The sequence below is a fragment of the Lemur catta genome, chromosome 10, assembly GCF_020740605.2.
Source record: "Lemur catta isolate mLemCat1 chromosome 10, mLemCat1.pri, whole genome shotgun sequence".
Taxonomy (NCBI): domain Eukaryota; kingdom Metazoa; phylum Chordata; class Mammalia; order Primates; family Lemuridae; genus Lemur; species Lemur catta.
In genome coordinates this window covers 20,152,776-20,175,525 of record NC_059137.1, presented here as the reverse complement: position 1 = coordinate 20,175,525, position 22,750 = coordinate 20,152,776, and the positions used below count along the sequence as shown (strand labels likewise).

The window sequence follows — 22,750 nt, the reverse complement described above, 5'->3', positions numbered from 1 at the left end:
GAAGCAGTTTTTCAGTTTTATTGTCTATTTAAAGAGCCCTTTATGTGTTCTTCCCTGCTTTTTCCTTTCTTTAGGATGTCTAATTGTCTCACCTTGTGGGTGGTCATTCAGGGTGTGCCCACAGGGTACATTTCTCTGCATCTGTGCCTGGGTTTTCCCTTATCATCGCTCCGGTTCCAGAGTCACGGTTATTCTAATCCAGGTTCCGCTACTAGGGACAGCATCCTTCCTGCCGGCGAGTTTGAGTAAGAGCTTAATAAATTGTTGCTTTTTTTAAAAAAAAGTTCTCACTGTCTTGTATACAGTAGGTGCTTGAAGTAGTATGGATTTTTGCTGATGTCGTAGGTCATTGACAGTTGATGTTTATTCAGTCTGCGTCAGACCTCAGCTATTTCAGCACCATGGGGTATATTTATGTGAATGAAGAATTTAGTCCAGTCTCTCTGGAATTTAGCGCTGGGGAGGTTAAGAGCAAGCTGGTGACTTGGGGCCAGATACTCACCCTTCCTGTGCTTCCTGAACCTCCATTTCTTCATCTATTAAGAGTGGGTGTGTGATGAATGGAGTGATGCATGTGGAGCTCAAGGCCTGGTCCACAGCAGGGTCCGTAGTAAGGGCTCAGTCAGTGGAGGCTTTTCTGCAGCTGTTGGATGCTGTTATCTTCTAGTTTATTGCATCCTATGTTATCTTATGGTTTTGTGTTTTTACATTTAGGTCTGTGATTCCTTCTGAATTTGTTTCTGTGAAGGGTGCAAGGTCTGTGTCTAGATAAATTTTTTTTTTGCATGTCGTTCCAGAACCATTTGTTGAGAACCTTATCTTTGCTCCGTTATGTTGCTGTTGCTCCTTTTCAAAGGTCAGCTGATTGTATTTATGTGGGTCTATTTCTGGCCTCTCTGTTCTGTTCCACGGATCTGTTTGCCTATTTTTTCCCAATACCACACTGTTTTAATTACTGTAGCCTTATAGTAAGTCTTGAAATTGGGTAGTATTCGTCCTCCAGCTTTGTTATTCTCCTTCAATGCTGAGTTGGCTATTCTGGCTCTTTTGCCACTCCATATAAACTTTAGAATTGGTTTGTTAATATCCACGAAATAACTTGCTGAGATTTTTGATGGAGATTGCATTGATTCTATAGATAAAGTTGGCAAGAACTGACATTTTGACACTATTGAATCTTATCCATGAAGATAGACTGTCTCTCCATTGACTTAGTTCTTTTATTTCTTTCTTCAGAGTTTTGTATTTTTTCCTTATACAGACCTGGTACATATTTTATTAGATTTATACCTATTTCATTTTTTGATATTATAATACCAAAGTAGTGTTATAGTTATACTAATATAAATGGTATTGTGTTTTTAACTTCAAATTCCACTTGTTCGTTGCTAGTATATGGGAAAGTGATCGACTTTTGTTTATTAGCCTTGCATTTTGCCTCCTTGCTATAATAACTTATTAGTTCTAGGAGTTTCTTTGTTGATTCTTTTGTTGATGAGGTGATCATCTTGTCTTCAAAGACAGTTTTATTTCTTTCTTCCTAATCTGTATACCTTTTATTTCGTTTTCCTGTGTTACTGTATTAGCTAGGACTTCCAGCATGATGTTGAAAAGCAGTGGTGAGAGGGAACATTCTTGCTCTGTTTCTGATCTTACTGGGAAAGTTTCTAGTTTCTCACCATTAAATATAATGTTAGCTGTAGGTTTTTTTCCTAGATATTCTGTATTAAGTTGAGGAAGTTTCCTCTCTATTCTAGTTTACTGAGAGGATCAGCTTTCTTGTGATTAGTGATTACCTAGTATGACTTTGTTCATCCTTTTACTTTCAACCTACCTGCATTTCTATATTTAAGGCGCCACCCTTGTAGGCATATCGGATTTGCCTTCTTTTTTTTGAAATTCAGTCTCCTCTAAATCAGAGTGTTTACTACATTGTGTCTGATGTATTTACTGATAGATTTGGGCTTGGATGTATCGTCTAACTATTTACTTTCTATTGGTCCCCTTTTCTGTGTGCTTTTCTTTTTTGTCTTTTTTTCCTCCTTTTGGATTAAAGTTTTTTTTTTTGTTTTGCGTAATTTCTCCTTTATTAGCCTATGAAGTATACTTTTCTTTTAGCAGTTACCTAGAATACAACAAGCAACCTTGACCTAGTGAAGTCCATTAAAGTAATTACATCTGCCGTTTCCCGGACAACCCAAAGACCATACAGCTCTTTCTCCTGTCTGCCTATTGTGCTAGTCTTGCCACGGATTTCAATTTTCTCTGTATTTTAAGTCACAACAGACATTCTTATTAATGCTTTATACAGTCAATATTCATTTAGATTTATTCACGTTACCGTTTATTACTCTTTATTTATTACTTCTTTAATGCTCTTTGTCCCTTCCTGTATTTCTATGCATTGATCTAGGATCCTTCTCCTGGAACTCATTTGAGAACTTTTCTTTAATACAGTATATTTACAAACACCTTTAGTATTTTCCTGCAGTGCTGATCTTGTGACAAATTCAGTTTTTTGTTTGCTGAAAAATTATCTATTTTGTTTTTATTTTTGAGAGATATTTTTAGTAAGTAAGGAATTCTAGGTGAGTCTAGTTATTTTCTTTCAACCCTTCAAGATGTCATTGGTTTCATTATTATTTTCTTTTAACCCTTTGAAGATGTCATTGGTTTCCATTGTTTCTGCTGAGAAGTCAGCTATCAGTTCTGTTGCTGCTCTTAGAATTTTCGTTTTGCTTTGGGTTTCAGCAGTTGTATCCTGATGTGCCTACCTGTAGCTTCGGGTCTGTAGCAGGTCTTGAACCTGTGACATGATATCTTTCATCATAGCTTCTACCTTCTCTTTGATCTCCTTTTAAGACTCTAATGATATACGTTAGACCTTTTCACCATATCTCTAAGACTCTTCTTATTTTCCACTCTTTTGGTTCTTTGGCTCTTTGTGATTCAGTCTGAATATTTTCAGCTGACTTATCTTCCACTTCATTAATCTTTTTCTTCTTTTTCTTTTTTTCCTAGAGACAGGGTCTCACTCTGTTACCCAGGTGGGAGCACAGTGGCATGGCTTGATCATAGCTCACTGCAACCTCTGTACTGATGGCCTAAAGCAATCCTCCCACTTCAGCCTCTCAGGTAGCTGGGACTATAGGTGCATGCCACCATGCCTGGCTAATTTTTTGTAGAGATGGGGTCTTGCTGTGTTGCCCAGGCTGCTCTCAAATTCCTGGCCTCAAGCTGTTCTCCTGCCTGGGCCTCCCAAAGTGCTGGGATTATAGGTGTGAGCCATTGCACCTGGCCTAAATGTACTTATTTTAAAGTTCATGTCTGCTGACTCCAATATTTGGTTTTTCTGTAGATTTCTTTGTTTTTCCTTTGCTTTCCAGTCAGTTGATCTTATCTTTTGATATTCCTGCTAATTTTTTATTGAATGCTAGACTTTTATTAACTTAAAAATTGAAGAGATATACAAGGCTCTAGGTCTTCCTTCAGAGAGGATTTACTTTTGCTTCTGGGAAAAGTAGGATTGAGATAGATTTGACTCTGGGCTTACCTTTGTGAGAGCTGGTCTATTTCTGATTAGCCCTTACTCTCAGGTTATAGCCCTTCAGGGGTTTTAACAGAAAACCTATTTAAAAAAATTTTTTTTTTAAGCCAGGATTCCTCCTTCACAGTGAGCCCTGAACCTCCAATTTTTGTTCCCCCGAGCAGTGAGACTGTTGAAAGTGCTGCTCAGCTGTTTAGCCTGATGCACTCTGTTTAGGACTTGGCAGGAGCCTTGAGGGGATGAGGTCTCAATGTCCATGTTCTCTCTCTCTTCTTCTTTTCTCTCCAGGATCTTGGCCCCTCAAGTCCTGACTATGTTGGTAGCTCTCTGATGCATTCAAACATATTTAAGAAAACAAACAAACAAACAAACAAACAAAACAACAGCTCTTTAAATGGCCCTCAGTGGGAGGGTTTTTCTCTTGTAAGCTAGTTGGCCATATCAGAAGTAAATCCAGTTGTGGCTTCCATGCTTATTTTTATCGTTATTATTTAAAAATCCTTCCAAGAAAGATGCCACTCTAAGGCTTAGAGCCCTTTGAAAAAGTCGCAAGATGGGAGACTCTTTGTATCCCTTCTGTGAAGGGGTTTCTAAACTATCAAAGCAGGGAGTGACATTGAAGGAGCATCTTTTATGTGCAAAGCACCTGCTCTAGTTGTTGCAGAAGCAGTTCCAAGACACGAGGAACCTGGGGTTTGCTGGGGAAGGAAAGCGGGACGTTGGCAGGGGAGGTGGTGAGGAAGGCATAGGCTGAGAGGAATCTGGGCTAGAGGATGGGTCCAGGGTGTTTCAGCACGAGCAGCACTGCACATCTGCACTGGCTATGCACTGCACAACTCTAGGGCTGCAGATCGCAGAGTTTTGCACAACCTGCCCCCATTGTTCCCTATGGCCCTGAGTGTCACAGGGAGTCACATAGCAGGTCAGCAGAATTGTGCCCTCAAGCTCTGGACATTTACTACAGCATCCATTTGTAGCTGCCTGTTACACTAACTGGCCTCTCCTAAGCATTTGCCTGTTAGGTTGGTTAGGAGTGACCGACAAAATGTTTTAAGATGATAAAACCGCATTTCTTTCCAGTTGCTCCACATTCGTAGAAATCTCAGAAATAGGGGAAAGGGAAAAGAGGAGGGACACGGTCGTCTGATGCAAGCAAGGACTTTAATTGAGGGCAGCTCCTCCCGGGGTAGCTTTTCAGGAGCTGGAGCGACTCTTGCTGGTGGCACCAGGATGGCTCAGACGTCTTCTCCTCCTCTGGGGGAGTTTCTGAATCAGTCTTCATGACTCCTGGCCATCACCTTCTTCCTCTGGGGGGCGCTCCAGCGCCTGCGTAGCCTTAGGGACCCGCGTGGGTGCTGCCGGCTAGCATGCTCAGGGTCGCCCAAGGGTAAACACCTTGAGCATCATCTGGTTGTCAGTGGGGAGGCCTGGATGTTTCCTCGGCAAACTTTTTTGGTGAGAATTTTTGTTTAGACCTGAAAGAATGAAGGAAAAAACTTACCCTGGGTACAGGCTCTGAGTGATGTGTGAGTAACCAGTCTTGGTGAGATGTGGCTCAGAGATTGCTCAAATCATTCATGGCTTTAAGAAAAGACCACATGTATGAGCTAAGAATGACCTGAAACCAGGGCAAGCAACTGAGATTTTAGAGTTTACTTGTTACCCAGTGTAGCCCGCTGATCCTTACTAATTCGTGTACACAGTTACCATTTGTTGAATGCCTTCGTGTTGGGCCATAGTCTAGGCACTTACATGCGTTGCCTCACTTCATCCTCCTAACGACCTGCAAAGTAGGCAATATCTTACCGTTACCCCCATTTTGCAGAGAAGGATGCTGAGGCATAGAGAGGGAGTGTTAGTGACATGTTTAAGCTCAGTAAGTGGCTGCGGCAGAATTTAAACTGCTATGCAGGACTGAAGCCTGTGATTTCAACTAATATCTAATACCTACTAAGTGATGCAGTCTTTAGGCTGTGTCGTTACAGGCTTGAGTAACTACTTCCCTTCCACACCCTCAAAAGGCTGGAAGAAATCTGAGAGTCCCAGCAGGCCCAGAGGAATAACTCAGATGTTCTTGCCAGCTACCACACACCCGTGTCTGGAACCTACTCAAGGACTGTGGATGCTGCTGCTGCGACATTCTTTGATTCCTGGAGCCAACAGCGGTAGGAGGCCCTTCGTTTGCTTTGCAGCAACAACAGAAGATCTTGGCTGCCATGTTTCGGTGGGCCGCGGGAGGAGGAAAGGGCATTCAGGCACAGCCCCAATCCTGTAGCCCCCATCCCAGAAGCCCATTGTTATTGAAGCACTGGGTCATACTGGGCCCTCCCCTCTCCCCAACCTTCTGTAGCTCCCTGTGCCTGGCAGGTCCAGGCCCACCTACTTGGGCCTGCATCTCTGAGGGCCAGTCCTTCTACTGTGCAGGTTTCTCCTACCTGAGGAAAGGACTTGGAGCCTCTACTCTGCCAGTCTTTATCTGCAGGGGCACCTTCTTGAATCAGCAGAGCATGGGGTCTGGCGCAGGGCTGTTTCCTAGATGAACGTAAGACTGTGGCTGAAAAATGCCAGTCTCTTCTTTCCGGGTCCTGTGGCAGTGGCCTATACAGATAGGCTCGTGTTTGGAGTCAGATTTACTTTCCGCTTTCTAGGTGTGTGTGCTCTTGGGCTGTTCTGTGATCTGTTTGAGCCTTACTTTTCTTATCCTGAAAATGGGAATAGTCCACCACCCTTAGAGGAATGAATGTTGAGCTGTGTGTAAGCTGGCGGCTCCCATGGTCGGTGCCCTAGAGTGCTCACTGGGCTTGTCTTCCCGTGTGGTCATTGGCTCCGGTTTATTCCAGCTGCGCCCAGGTCCCGTGGGAGCATGATCATGAAGCTCAGCCTTGCTGGTTCCAGTCCCGGCACTGCCACTAACTTGCTGTGTGGCTCTGGGCCAGCCCATGCCTGTCTCTGGACCTGGGCTCCCCATCTGCAACAGGAGGTGGGTAGAGGCTGCACCGTCTCTCCAAGGATCCGTCCAGCTCTCATGGCCTGAGGTTGGAAGTCCATCTTATTCCCAGCCTCCTTTCTCTTTTCTGGGCCCTGGCTGTCTCCCGTTCTTGCTCCCCTTTCCCTGTGGCCAAAGCCCCACTCTGGAAATTCCCATCATGGTGGTCGTATATCAGTCACAGCACACTGAGTTCACCCCCTGGCCTCATCCCTGGGTACAGGCTTCCCACCCCTCCAGGGCTGCTCCCCGGTCCCAGCCACCACCATCTCCCACCTGGATTACTGCCGCGGCTCCTAGCTGGTCTCCCTGTTCTTCATTAGCGTCAACACAGCTGAATCCTCTGAGCGCGCACATCATGCCACACCTCTGCCCAGAACCTCCCAGTGGCTTCCCATATGCAGAATAAAAGCCACAGTCCTTCCCTGGGCCTCTCTTGACAAAACTCCTAATCAAATCCTTACTTTGCCTGCTGGCCGAGGCCCACAGCTCTCCTTGCCGTTGCTCCACCTTCTGTCTGGAAAGCTCTTTCCCCAGAGATCCACGAGACTCATTCACTCTCTTCCTTCAAGCTTTGCTCAAAGGCCCCGTTTTCTGGTGAGGCCTTCTCCGGCCTGTTCACCTATTTAATTTGTTCTATTTATCCTCACTGTTCAAGTCCCTCACCCTCCTAGCACTCCTATAGCCCTTCCCCCCTTCATTCTTCTCTGCAGCCCTTGTCACGGCCTAGAATTTATTTCTTTGCATGCGTTCTCTTCCCGTCAGTAAACCCACGAAGGCGGGGGGTCTTCTGTGTTCACTGCTGGGTCCCCTGTGCAGGGCACGGGAGAGGCAGTTAATAGATGTTTGTGGCGTGGTTGGAGGAAGCTGTATTTATCCCACTTTGGTCCTGAGTGGGTGCTGTCACCAGGGAGCAGCAAGGAATGTCACAACCAGTGGGACAGCACCTGTCTTACCCACCTACCAAGCTGACTGGTGGTGTTATGGATGATTTGTAGGGTTGCTTTTGGCTGCCTGCTGGTGGGACCACCTGCTTCCCCACCCTGTCCAACCCAAACCTGCTTCTCCTGCCATGTTCCCTATTTTGGGGCAGGTCCCACTGTTCACTTTGTGTCTGCAGCCCGAAATTGGGAAGCCCTTTCTCCTGCCTCCCCTCCACTCACATCCAATCGTTCATCGAGGCCTTTTGATTCTACCCCATGAACATTTTCCTCCATTGCCGGCTGCCCAGCATCCCTGCTGCCCTCACTACCAGCCCCTCTTGCCTTTGGATCCTGACCGCAGCTTCTATGGTCTGTCTTGATCACCTGTAGCCGGATCTGCTCCCAGTGCAAATCTCATCAAGTCGCTCCTCTGCCTCAAACCCTCAGTGGGGTGTGTCTGCATAAAAAAATCTGTGATTTTTAAAAATTTGAGGACCTGCTGGTGCCAGGCACTAGGGATACTGCAGTGAACAAGAGCAACAGATACTTGCTCCCGAAGAGGCAGGGCTGGATCCAGGCCACCTGTGGGTCCCAGCCCGCAGCACAGGCTTGCTCTCCGTCCGTCCTGGCAGAGTAAAGACACAAGCCTTCTCTGACTGTTGGACAACAGTATCCTCAATCCTATGCCTCATTTCCCCTTCTCTGAACAGATTTCCCTGCTCATAGAAATGGATAGAAACATCTTCATTCAGGACTTCTTCATTTTCCTCTGCGACTTCGATCATAGAAGTTAATGGGAAGAAAAACAGCCCTGGTGTCAAGAACACTGACACTCGCTGAGCATCTTGGGCAGGTCCTTGACATCTGTGAGCGCATTTCATTTTCATCTCTGCTCTGCGAGGCGGGACTTTGTCCCAGTTTCCAGCTGGAGGGAGCTGAGTGTCAGGAAGGTGACTTGCTCAGGTGTTGCAGCTGCGAGAGCAACAGCTGGGATTGTAATGTGGTTTTCTCTGACGCCAGAGCCTGTGCTGCCCACGCAATTCCAGAATGAGACAATCAGAGCTGTCTTGTCCTCCGAGACTCGATGGCAGGTGGTTTTACGTGGAAAGGCTCCATCTGAAGCTCGGCAGAGCGGAGCAGCAGTGCGGAGCACACTTTTTTTTTTTTTTACTTAAATGGACTTGGGATCCTAATTCCTGCTGCACCTTGCTGTGTAATTTAGAGCAATCTAACCTCCTTGAACCTCAGTTTTCCAGTCTGTACAATGGGATGGTAAAACCTACCCAAGAATGTTGTTGTGAGGATTGGATGACATAAAGATGTCAAGTGCTTGGCGTGCTATCTGGCACACAGTAAGCGCTTAATGACATAAAGGACCGTGACGCAGGAGAGATGCTGGCTGTGGCCAGGATGGGTGTGGCGTTTCTTGCACTACCAGTGCCCCCCTCTAGAGGGAAGAGCCAAAGAGAACGGCCCTTGGGTTGTCCCCAGTGGGCTGTGAGCTTCAGGTCTCTAGTAACTCCACGGCACTCTGGTCAGAACAAGAAAGATCAGTGAGGTGACACTGACAGCTTCTGGATCTGTAGGGGCAGCTCAGCACAGGTGGGGAGTCTGGGACACAGAGAGAGAAGCAGTGGGGTCAAGGCAAATGAGGGGTGGTCATTGCTTCTTGTAGCGAAGTGAGTAACTGTCCAGGAAGGGTGGGGACATTGCTCCTTCTAATACAGAGAAATTACCCCCTCCTGCTCTTAAGGTCTAACCTTGCCTCACTCACCTGCAGTGGCAGAGTGGACAGGAGGCTGTCTGTGATGTCACAGAGCTGGGGGAGCCAGGGAATGTTGAGGAGATGGGGGGGGTGTTGGGTTGGACCACAAAGGCAGGGAGGAGGGAGGACATCTCCTGACCCTCTTTCCAGTGGTCTGTCCCTTTGTCCACAGTGTCATGCTGTCTCCTGTGGCTATCAGGTCTGCTGGAGTGGTCTGCCTTGCGCCTCTCTTATCCCTTTCGGATCTGTAGGCTAGCCAGGCATGTTCTTCTCATGGGCGCGCTAGAGGCAAGACACAGCAAGCTCCGCCATGAAAACATTTCTAAGCCCCTGCTGGTGTCCCATCTGCTAAGTTTCCATTGGCCAAGCAAGTCACATGACAGGATATGGCAAAGAAGGGTGGAGAATTGGGGCCAACATTCCAGTCTGCCACAGGGAGATACCATTACTGTGTCCATTTACAGATGAGAAAACTGAGGCACAGAGAGTTTATTAGGTATCTTGGCCAAGGTGACACAGCTAGTGAATGGCAGAGTGAGGATGGTTCAGAGGCTGAGGCACTTTAAAGGCTCAGGGTTGATACTGTCAAATCGCCTTACGAGTGGCTTGTACCACTTTAGCTCCTTCTCCACTAGGAAGGGAATGCTGGGGCATTACCTGCTGCCACCTCCCCTCCTGTCCTGGCCTCTGTGCTGTGGTGGCAGAAACCTGCCCCAGAGCTGGGCTGCAGATTGTCCCCATGTGATTAGATATGGCCCACGCGGATATTGGGGGTGCTCTCCTATCTCAGGGTCACTGGGTAGCAACCTTCATTGTATCTACAACCTTCATCTCCTTTTGCAAAGTAAAGTAACATGTTCCCAGGTTCCCAGGAACAGGATGAAAACATGTCTTTTTTTTTGGGGGGGGGTCATTATTCTGCCTACTGTACAGTCTTTAAATGCTTGTATCAAGAAAATAAGAGAATGAAATAAATTACCAATTCAAAAAGCTAGAAAAAGAACAACAAAGTGACCAAAAGGATATACAAGATTTAAAACAGAAATTTCTAGAGTATAGAAAAACAGATCAAATTAATAAATCAAAAAAATTTTTTAAAGTAACAAAATAGAAATACTATGTAGCTTAATCAAGAAAAAGCGGGAGACAGCACAATTATGTCAAATTAGAAAGGATAAGGTGGTATACCATTTCTCACCTATCAGACTGGCAGAAGTTAAAAAGTTGCTGAAAGTATGGGGAGACAGGTACTCTCAGATATCATATGCAACTCTTATGGAAGAGAATTTGGCAACATCTAACAAACTTATATATGTTTTTTCTGTTTGGCTGAAAAATTCATGCTTAGGAATTAGAGCTAAAGGTACATCATCCAAACACAAAGCATGTGCACACAAGATTATTCAATGCAGCGTCATCTATAATTGCAAAATATTGAAAATAATCTAAATGCCCATATAGAGGAGAGTGGTTGAATAAACTATGAGCCAGCCACACAGTGCAGAGCTAAGCAGTGCATAAAAAGAATGAAGATCTCTGAATTCATAAAAAGTGATTTCCAGGATATATTAAGTTAAAAAGAGCTAAGTAGAAAATAGTTTCTATAGTATACCACCTTTTGTGTAAGAAAGGAGGGGAAATAAAAACTATTTATGTATTTGCTTATTTTTGTAAAAAGAAACAGGAAGAATAAATCAGAAACCATTATGTGCGAGAACAGGGTGGAAGGGTTTGGTGGGAAAGTGACACCTCTGTGCATGTAACTTTTGTATTATTTTGGCTTTTGGAACCAGGTTAATGTGTTATATAGTAAAAAAAGTAAATCAATGAAGATGGGAGGAAAAATGTCCTAAAATTAAATACAAACAGAAGTCAATGTACCAACTGTATAGTAACTCAGCAATTTTTGAGGGCAGTTTTTGGCTATAAGTCTTATATCAGCAGACAATAAGATCTGCAGCTAATTCTGAAACTAATTTCTTTATATTCCAGAGTTGAGCAACTATATTGAGGATAATAGGATTCAGGTCTTTCACGGAGAAAGGAATTATAAATATGCAAAGAGGAAAAACTAGCATAAATCCTGTGGTGTTGGATGGGATTGGAGTTATCAGTATGAACTACTGGTTTTTATTATTGCTTTCCCTAGATCTCCATGTGTGTACATATATTATGTATATCTATATGTTTATGTGTGTGTGTGTTTGTGCATTTCCTAGCTCTATCCACTGAAAAGGCCTAAAAGCATTGATGCCCCAGTAACAATGAGCACACCTAGCTCCAAGATCTTGGTTTCTAAATACAGTTCTTCCCTAAGAAGGACCAAGTCTCCTTGAAGAAATGGCTGACTCTAGAGCTGAGATTGTAGGGTAAATACCTTGTGTGCCAGAAAATGATGGGGATATGTCAAAACCCCATTGGTCAAATCTGGGGCATTTTGAACATCAAAATAAATCATAGTAATGGATTATAGCCCATTTAATATAATAAAGATTGCATGATTCTAAACTTGCATAAACAAACATATAAATAAATAAATGGGAAGGAGGAAAGCTTTTGCTTGTAATAGAGGATTAACTAATGAATGTAGAAGGAATGGTAGAGTTAGAAAAATCACCCTTTGGCAAATAATAATTGATTCTGGCAAGAATCACTTATGGATGCTTCAGTTAGTGGGTGAAAGTTTAATGAGGAACAGGATAATCGCAGAGTGTCAAAGTATCCCCCTCCCAATTACTTCTTAGTTACAAAGGGGAAAATAACAACTTGCAGTGGAGAGAGGCAGCAGCAGGCTCCACCTCAGCTGAGTGATCTAGGCTGCCATCACCGTCATGGCACCTACCTACATCAGGTGCCTCCTGATACAGTGCACGAGGAAGGACACAATCTGCTCCGTGCTCTTCCTGCCCCCAGTGGAAAACGTGAATCTCATAATAAGGAATCATCAGACAAACCCATATCAAGGGACGTTTTATAAAACAATCATGCTCATATGCTTCAGAAATGTGAAGCTCATGAATGACGAAGACAGAACTGTTCCAGGCTGAAGGAGACTACAGAGACATGACAACTATGTGCAATTCATGATCTTGGATTGGATCCTGGACTGAGTGAAAGGTAGCTGGTTGGACATTTTTGGGGACAGTTGATGACATTTGAATGGTATTGTATCAATGCTGAATTTATTGCTTTTGATAACTGTACTGTAGTTATGTAAGAGAATGTGCTTGTTCCTGGGAAACACACATTACAATATTTAGGGGTCAAGGGGCATGATGCACACCACACACTCTCTAGTGTTTCAGGAAAAAATAGGGAAGGAGAGAAAAGTGATGAAACAAATGGGAGAAGACGGCAACAACTAGTGAATCTGGGTAAAAGGTAAATGGGACTTCTTTGTATTATTCTTGCAACTTTTCTGTATGTTTGAAATTATTTCAAAAGCTATCCAGAAGGTGAAATCATTTTTTTAGGTTAGTTAGATATGACACTATATTTAAAAATGATAAGACACTGTTTGGAAGAGACACTCCCTAGTAAGTAGAAGGGGAAAAGAAGAGGGACACAGTCCTCTGATTTGACCAAGGACTTTAATTAGAGGCAGATCCCCTCACAGTGGCTTTTTCAGGGGCTGGTGTGACTCTTGCTGGTGGCACAAGGATGGCTCAGACATCTTCTCCTCCTCCAGGGGAGTTTCTGAATCAGTCTTCATGACTCCTGTCCACTCTCCTCCCTCCTCCTCTTCCTTCTACTCCTCCTCCTCGAGTCCTCCATTCTCCCCCTCCGGGAGGCTCTTCTGCAGCCGTGGATATGCGGTGGACGACATGGGTGCTGTTAGCTAGAAGCCTCAGGGTCTCCCAATGAAGCATGTCTGGAATGGCCAGCGCTCCTGGGAATAGCGATCTAGGTTCCTCTTGTAAAAATTCCTCTGGGAAGCTCGTGCATACAGATCTGAAAGGAGAAGGGAAAAAATTATGCTGGGGGAAGGCCTTTGAATTAGGCTTGGGTGAACTGTCCTGGTTGTTGGTATCCATCTCTGATCATTCCTCAGATTCTTGAATCCTGTGGGAGCCAAGGTGGACCCCAGCCTAGGACTTGGAAGTCCTTTGAGATAGGGAGGAGTTTCTTGCAATAAGTTTTGCCATGTAGTACATTGGTGGCCTCAATGACGGCAGAGTGTCTGGCAAAGCACAGTGGCATGGAAAGTAGAATCCTGGCTCTGACACTAACGTCAGTTCCCAGTGCACTTGTGGAAAGCCCCTTCCCCTCTGTGGGCCTCAGCCCTGTGGGGGTGGCAATGGCAGAGGGAGAGGTGGGCGAGCCAGTGGGACTCCTAGCTCTGTACCCTCAACTGAAGTAGAGCAGGTCCCCTTTGATATTTCATAGAAACTGGACTCTGGGTGAGATTTTGTTTGCAAGGACGGTTTAGCTCTTAAGGTGACTGGGCTGGATGATCCTTAGCTCTCTACAGCCTGGCCTCCTGCAATGGTTGTGAGCTATGTGAGACCACCTGGGCACAGAATCAGTGCCCAGCAATGTGGCAGCATGTCTTCTTCCTGGGCCGTGCCACTGCCCTGGGATTGGGCATCTGTCCTTCCACAGCCCAGAGGCATTTTGCCCCCAACTGAACTATTTTCAATCCACAAGCATTTCCTGGCATTGTTTAGGTGTCATGCACCCACCCGGCTGGATTGGAGGGAACAACAGGGAACAAAACCGATGGGAGCCCTGCCCTCCTGGAGCTTACTATCTGGTGGCCAAAGTAGACGTCACACAAACATATGAAAATTACACATACAAGATGATGCCACAAGGGCTTAGGAGGAAAATATGGATATGTAATCCTTTTCCCCCTAGACCTGCTCCTCCTCATGCAACTCCTAGCTCGGAAAATCACGGAGTTGGGTCTTAGACCCCTGGGGTCTCTCCAGTGTGCTCTGGAACACGACTGCAGCTGCCAGATGGGAGTGATCCCATCTCTCCTGTCATCCCACTCAGCTAAGCGCAAATATCAATGGGACCTTGTCGTGAGGACGAGGTCTCCTCCCCAGGGGCTCCTGGTCAGCGTTAGGAAATCAATTTGGGACTCACCCTCAGAATCACTGCTGGTGAAGGAAGCTGTCTGTTTGGGATGGATCAGGGGTTTTCCTGAAGGCAAGCAGGAGGCTCCTTTAGCATGCTTGGGGTTTTGTCCACCAGGCCCGTTCTTCTGAAGCTGCATATCTGGCAAGGAAAATTCCACAGGGTCAGGTGGGGAGGCTCAGATGAGCAGCGCACATGGGAAAGTGGTGGTTATTATGGGGGAATGTACCTGAATCTACCTCCTCCTCTCCCTGAGGGCTTCCCCTCCTAAGCAGATGTTGGATTCAAAATATGTATTTATTTTAAAACATGAACTTTTTTTCTATTTATGAATGTAATGCCTACCTATGATAGAAAAAGTTAGGACATATTGAATCATATGGAGTAGGAAAAAAATGCCCCCAAACACTCCTCCTTCCAGATATTATCACAGTTCTAGTTTTCTAGCTCTGTGGCAGAGCTGAGATTTGAACTAGCATGTAGAGCTCCAAAGGCAGGGATATTAACCACTATCTTTATACTCCTTAGTCCAGGGCTTCTCAAACTATGATGTACATTCAAATTTACCTGCAGATCATGTTGAAATGCTGGTTTTGATTCCATAGGTCCGGAGCAGGTCTGAAAATGCATTTCTAACAAGCTCCCAAGTGGTGCTAATATTGCTAGGCCTTGGACAACACTTTTAGTATAAGACTTTAAACTCTCTTGTTGATTAGTTTGGGTACCTAGCCACCCAACCCCTACCTCATTTTAAGTTGGAATTATCACTCAAAAGATGCAGGAAGTCTGGAGGTATCTTAGCAGGGGAGGAATGAACAAACTGAAGTCTAGAGAGGCCACACAGTGTGTTCTTATCTGGTACCTACCATGGGCTGATGGCTGATGCTCTTGGATTTGGTTGGGATCATTGCAATTGCTGATGACACAGGACTCCTCACACTCTCTGCAGCATAAACAGAAGATCTTCCAGGCCACACTTTGGTTGGCTGCTGTGGGAGGCAAAGGAATGGTGGCCATGGGTGTTGGGGCCTGAATTCCAGATGCTTGTTGGAAATTGACTGTGGTGTAGGGCACATTGGGTCAGCCTCTCCCGAGGCTTAATACTCCTCCCCTCTCCCAAATCTTCCATAGCGTGCCATGGCCAGGAGGTCCAGGCCCTTCTGCCCAGGTTTCCCTAGGTTTCCAGGCTACTATTTTTACTACTCTATACAAAATTTTCTTACCCATGGAAAGGAGTTGAAGCCTCTACTGTGCCACCTTTGTCTGTAGGGGTGCTTTCTTGTTGAATGAGCCGATCTTAAATTTGAGCCCAGTTCATTGGACAGGGCTGTTTCCTAAATAAATATAAGACCACAGCTGAACAATGTTAGTCCTTTATCTGCATTCAGACTCCAGATTAGGCTCCAACTATAGCGAAATCCCAGCTCATGCAGAAATGCACGTAAACATGCTCAGGTTTTAGGTAGATCTGTGTCCTACCGCATTTCTAGGTGCATGTTCTTGGGTAGATTCCTTACCTTTTTTGAGCCTCACTTTTGTCATGTGGAAAATGAGAATACCAGTGCCTACCTTGCAGAAGTAAAGGGATAAACACATGAAAAATGACCCGTGGTGCTAAGTATACAATAAGTGCTCAGTCAATGGTCATTCCATTTTCCTCATTGGCTTCAAATTATCCCAGCTGCTCCAGGTCCCATGGGGAAGCACATAGTCTTATAGGTTTAAATCCTATGGTTTTGTCACTAACTTGCTGTATGGCTTGGGGTAAGTTCACGCTTATTTCTGTGTCTTGTGCTCCTCATCAGTAGTGAGAGGAAGTTAGGCTAGATGTCTCTTCAAGAATCTATCTAGTTCTGATGGTCCAAAATGATAAGGCCATGTTTTACTCCCAGTCTTCTTTCTAGATCTTTGGATACATCCTGTTCTCATTCCCCTTTTTGTGGTGGAATCCGCTTTTAGGGAATTCTTATCATGGTATTGGTTAGGTGTTCCTCATGACACCCAATTCACTATGTAAGTTGCCTCCCTCGTAGGCACTTGCTTTTCACTTTTTCTACTGCTATACTCTGGCCAGAGCCATCATCATCTCCTGCCTGAATTATTGCCATACCCTCTTAACTGGTCTCCCTGTTTCTTTTACCCTTGACCCCCTTAATAATTAATACAAAAGTTGGGGTAGTTCTGTTAAAATGTGTTTTGTTACTCTTCTGTTCAAAACTTCCAATAATAGGAAAAATTGGATATAATGGATGAAGAAATATAGTATTGAAATAAGAAATGAAAACTCTGAAATAGAATCAAATCAAAATTCTAATTCTATAAAAACCAATATCTGAAGGAAAAATATATTGGCTAGGATTAACAACAGACTAGACAAAACAGAAGAAATAATCAGTGAACTTGAAAAAAGTTCAATAGAAATTATCCAAACTGAACCAGAAAGAGAAAAAAAGACTTAAAAAGCATGAAGGGAGCAGGAGTGACCTGAAGGTTACTACCAAGCTAACATACATTTATAGACATGTATATAGAACATATCTCAGAAGGAGATGGTCAGCGAAAATATTTCAAGCAATAATGGGTGTAAGTTTTCCAAATTTGATGGAAAGAATCAACGTAAGTGCTCAGTGAGCACCAAACATAAAAAAATAAAATAAAGGCACATTATCATCAAATAGCTAAAAACTAAAGAATAAGATCTTAAAAGCAACCAGAATAAATAAAGGCACCACACATTGGGAAAACAGGACAAGAATGACAGCTAATTTTGAATCAGAAACAATCCATGCTGAAAGACAATGGAGGAAAAAAAAATACAATGAAGCAAAAAGTTCTGAAAGAAAAAAAGAACTTGTAAACCCAGAACTTCATTTCAGTGAAAATATCCTTCAATAATTAAGGCAAAATGAAGACATTTTAAGATAATCAAAAATGAAGAGAATTTGTCTTTAGGAGACACAGGCTATAAAAACATGCTAAAAGATTGAAGGAAAATAATGCCAAATGGAATTCATAGGTACAGAAAAGGATGAAGAGGATAAGAAATGGCAAACGTGGGGATAAATGCAAAAGTTTTTTTTTTATTTTAGTTCCTCCTCCTCCCAGTCTGTCAATGGTTTACCTTATTCCTCAGATGAAAACCCAAAGTTCTTACCTGGGTCTTACGATGCTCTAGTCATCATCCTTCCCTCCCTCCCACCCCTAACCACCACTACCAGCTCTCTGCTTTCAAGTTCTACTACTCTCCTCAATTCCATTCAAGTCACAATGGCCTCTTTGCTAGATTTTAAAACACACCAAGTTCTCAACTCAGGAATTTGTGCTTGTTTTCCCCTCTGCCTGGAATGCTGTTCTTTTAGATAACTACATTTTATCATTACTTTCAAGTTTTTGCTTAAATGCTACCTTTTCTACTGAGAGTTTCTCTGTCCACTGTATTTAAAATTGCACTTCCTTGCCCAACACTTCCTAACCCCCTTCCCCATTTACTTTTCTCTATCATTTTCTAACACTCTATATAATTCTCTTACCTACTATATTTGTGGTTCTGCTTCTCCCCATTAAATTATAAGTCACTAGATTATAGGCCATGGATTCCATCTGTTTGGTTTATTGCTCTATTCTCAGTTTCTCGAGACACTGAGTACCTATCACGGTGTGGGTAGTCAGTAAATGTTTGTTGAATAAATGATCAAAGTAGCATTTATTCCTCTTTTGTCTCAGGTGAAAGCATTTACAGGTACTGGGGGCAATAAAGATTTGGGTGGTAATTTTTGTGCCAAGACCATCACAACCCATGGGGCAGAGCTTACCTCACTCATGTGCTAAGCTGCCTCTGATGGTTTCATGAATCAATTTTAGTTCTGCTCTCTGTTTACTGGTTGGGGTTATTTTCCTTCCCCATCCACTGCAAACCAAATCTGTTTGCCTTCTTCCCACGTTCCCTATTTGGCAGAATGATCTTATTATTCACTTGATCTCCAGAGCCAGAAACCTGCCAGGCTCCTGCCATCCTCCCGCATTCATCAGTCTTTTGACTTTGCTTTCCAAGTATCTCTTCAATCTGTCTGCTCACTCCCTGGCCATTTCCATCATCATGGCACAAGCCACCATCACGTCTCACTTGGACCACTGCTAAAACTTTCTCATTGGCTTCATTTGCTTCCACTAAGGCAATTAGATCTTTTGTTTGGAGACGCTCCATTTAGCAAAGATACAGTTATCTGGTTCTATGTAAATCCCATAATATCACTCCTCTGCCTCAAACCCTTCAGGGGCTCCCCAGGTCTGTGGATCCAACTCCTTTTGTGATCGCCACTGTTAATCTCTTCAGCTTCATGGTCTCTTGGTTGCAGTCACTGCTGTACAGCCACAAGAGATGCTGTTTAGGCAGGTCCCCCATCACCCTTTGGCTAAATGGAGCCGGTTCACAGCCTGTTCCCTCCACCTGGGATGTTCTCACCTCAATCCTTCACTCATCAAACTTCAGTACTCAGCCCAGTGGTGACAGGAAGCCATCTCTCAGTTGTGGGATGAGTTAGGGGTCCCTCCTTTGTGATCCCACAATACTCACCTCCCACCATGTTTTCTTATATCACAGCCTGTTATAGTACAGTGACTATTTACCTACCTTGTGGTAAATGCTCAAAAATACTTGCTGAAAACATTGTATTGTAACTGCCTATTTAGTTGTCAGCGGTCTGGATACTCGTCCTTGAGCTTTTTTTTTTTCATTTATTTAACATATATTTATTGGGCGCCTACTATGTGCTAGGTACTGTTAGATGCTGGAGATACAGCAGTGAAGAAGATACTAGATAAATGCCCCACTCACATGGAGGAAGGTGCAGTGTTTTATTCACTTTTGTATCCCAGCACTCAGACCAGGCACGAGCACAGAATAGGTACTTTATAATAAATATGTACTCTGACTGTTGGATAAAAACTGTATGCCCAATAGATCTTTCTCCCTCCCACTAACTGATCTTTAACTTCCTGTAATAAGCTGTTCCTTGTGGTTAGATACATCCAGTGGGCTAGACACATGCAGATGTCCCCACTGTGTGGTAGCCTTGGACCAAGTGAGGGGCACTCACTGGGTCCCTGTAGCCCCAATCTCTAGTAGTCATTTGGATCTGCTGCCAGGTGGGTTTTTCAACATGATTTATCTAATGTATTTCACTGAGCTCTCTTTAATGGATTTATTTTATTTTTCTAGGATTTATCAACAAATAGAAATTTATATAAGGCAGTTAGATGTTTTGTTTTGGAGATGCTCCATTTAGCAAATATCCTTGCCATTAATCTGTTTATTCTTCTGCTGTTTGCTTTAGTTTCAATTTTCTTCATCCACTTATACAAACGCTTGCCTTATGGGGTTTTGCTTTGTTCCCAACTGCCTTGCCTCTGCTTACTATAGAAGAAAGGGCTTCCTAAGGAAGGAATGGGGAGCATGGGTGTGACAGTGCACCACGAGTCAGCCCTAAGAACTAGTGGCCAGAGTTCTGTTAGACTGGTGACTGATTTGCCTAAAGGAAATTGCTAAAACTTAGACTGGGGTCCCCCGAAACCTTCATGAGCACGTGTTCTGTCTTATTAAATCACAAAAGAAGGTCGTTTTACTTATTCTGGAGGCAGCAAGCAATGTCCTGGTCGTTGATCATATGGCCTCTCTTAGGCTCTGCTTGGCCAAGGGATTCAAGACACTGTACACTAGTGCAAACTTTTTGCCACTGTAGTGTACTCTTACCTGTTTGTCATGGTATCAACTATATTAAAGTTTCTGCTTCTTTCTGGAAAAACTCCTGCTTCATATATATATTTATACATATATACATACATATATATATATATATATATATATATATATATACACACTCTCACTATATGTAGTCTCATGTGCTTTTCTTAATAAATGACCAAATTTCACTAGATGATTTAGGATTACCTAGATGATTTAGGTAATCCTAGGTGAGTTAGGATTACCATGGACATTATGAAAAACTTTTTATGTCAAAAATTAGAGATTTAAGAGGAACTCTAGAAAAGAGAGAAGACAAAAACGCCAAACATTCAATAGAGGGCTTCCTTGATTGGCATGCTCGGGCTTCGGAAAGAAAGAAAAATAAAAAAGAAAGATCTCATTCCTATTCCAACCTTCTGACACCTACTTTCTCTGCCTCTCTCTTTCTCTCTCCACTCAACTTGATCTTTACCACCCATTTATACTCTTCCCATTCCTTCCCCTGGCTGCCTAAATAAACTTTCTGCAGGGAGCATGTTTCTAGAAAAGAACAATCACATCACACAATACCTCCCTAAAACTCCTGCACTGGAGGTGAACCCAAAGAGGCTGAATTTAAACCCTGAGTAAGAGTTGAGTGCAAATACTTAGAATCTCCCAAATTTCAGAACAGCAGGAAGTTGCTGTATAATTCAGGATTCTGTTAGTTACTTATTTCCCTGAACTATCATATTTGTACCAATTAGTTCATTTCATTGTTGACCTTCAATATAGAGAAGAATGTTTAAAAGCAGCAAAATGGAAAAGACCAGAAGATTTAAATAGCCCACTTATGCATAATTTTTAAAAAATGGCCTTGAGAAGGTAAGAAAAATAGGAAGCTCACCACATGAAACTATTTCAAAAGCTTTTCTCTTGAGGGTAGATTGGTCAAAGATTCAAAATTACAAACAAAATTGAAGATAAATCAATAGGTGACTTAGACTTCGGGATACTTTCACAGAACATTCTGGGGCCAACCAAGAGTTTAAAGAGCCCACACCCTGGGGTACAACTGACCAATTTAAAATCCTTAGCTAAAGTAATTATGGATCATAGACTACCTTTGGATTTTATTTTGGCTAATCAGGGTGGTCTGCACTGTTGCTAACACTTCATGTGGTTCCTGGATTAATTCCACAGGTGAGGTTAATCTGTAGCTAAGCCAAAAGAAAAAGCAACCTGGCTATCTAAAGTAGATGGTCATACCTAGGAAACCATGGATCATGATTCTGGAGAGCCATTCAGATCCTTCTTAAAAATACTTTTAATTATTATTGTTTGTCTCACAACATTCAGTTCCTGTCATTCAGAGAGCTGAATGCTTTTATGCAGCCTCTGGTCCAACAGATGATTCAAACAAAATAAGGCCAGGCGCGGTGGCTCACACCTGTAGTCCCAGCTACTAGGGGAGGCCGAGGTGGGGGGATTGCTTGAGCTCAGGAGTTTGAGACTAACCTGAGCAAGAATGAGACCCCATCTCTACTAAAAATAGAAAAATTAGCTGGGCATGGTGGCTCACAGCTGTAGTCCCAGCTACTCAGGAAGCTGAGGTAGGAGGATCGCTTGAGCCCAGGAGTTTGAGGTTGCAGTGAGCTATGATGATGCCACTGCACTCTACTCAGGGTGACAGAGCAAGACCCGGTCTCAAAAAAAAAAAAAAAAAAAAAAAGAAGAAGAAGACGAAGAAGAAGAAATCAGGCTGAATGATACTCAAGGTGAAAACCAGATCTCTGTAGATGGAAAAATGGAACCATGTTTTCAAGGAAAGTCGATGACAGTGGTGAAAATCTGGACAATATTGGAGTCTCTTTCCTGCAGCTTTGGTTTAGGAAGGACCAAGAGGTGGAGAATAAAGGAGGAGAATAAAAAGGAAAGCTCTCACATTCCTAGGTAAACACTGATTGCCCTGTAACCATGGTAACAGGAAATCACCAGAACCTGTGCTAAACCCATTTACACTATTAATGAAACTTGGCCTCAGTGACCATTCTCCTGACACTAACTGACACATGCCAGTAGTTACACTTCCCAGGTAAAGGCCTGCCACTCCTAAGCACTCCTGCGTCTGACATGTCACCGTTCCGTGAACTCAACACCTCCCCAAACCCCTTACGTACCAGCCATTAGCTTTGTTCAGAGACTGCCATGGAAGCAGGTTCCCCATTTAACCAGAAATACTGGGTGCAATGAACACTATTCTGGTAACGGGTACATTTAAGCATTAAACAAGGTATCCATGTAACGAAAACATTTGTACCCCCTTAATACTTTGAAACAACAACAACAAAAAGAAATGTAAACGAGGATGCTGATGCTGTCAAGGTGTTGGGGAGATGCTGAGGACGGGGTGGGGCGTTTCTTGCACTACCAGTGCCCCCCTCTAGAGGGAAGCAGGCACCAAAGAGAAAGGCCCTTAGGCTGTCCCCGGTGGGCTGTGAACTTCAGGACTCCCGCAACCCCACGGCCGGCAGTTTGGCCAGAACAAGAAAGATCAGTGAGGTGACACTGGCAGGCTTCTGGATCTGTAGGGGCAGTTTGGCACAGGCGGGGAGTCTGGGGAACAGTGGGGTCCAGGCAAAGGAGGGGTGGTCATTGCTTCTTGTAGCAGAATGAATAGGTTTCTAGGAGGGGTGGGGACATTGTCCCTTCTAATACAGAGAAA

The 22,750-nt window shown here is 43.8% G+C and overlaps 1 protein-coding gene across 1 annotated transcript; it reads right to left on the bottom strand.

Moving 5' to 3' along the window:
• Nucleotides 1-12,794: 12,794 nt before the first annotated feature.
• Nucleotides 12,795-15,320, bottom strand: TEX48 (testis expressed 48). Its single transcript, XM_045562106.1, has 3 exons — nt 15,170-15,320; nt 14,313-14,444; nt 12,795-13,172 (listed from the first exon to the last, which is right to left on the bottom strand). The coding sequence occupies exons 1-3, from the start codon at nt 15,318-15,320 to the stop codon at nt 13,069-13,071; spliced, it is 387 nt and encodes a 128-aa protein (XP_045418062.1). The 3' UTR covers nt 12,795-13,068.
• Between the last annotated feature and the right edge of the window lie 7,430 nt (nt 15,321-22,750).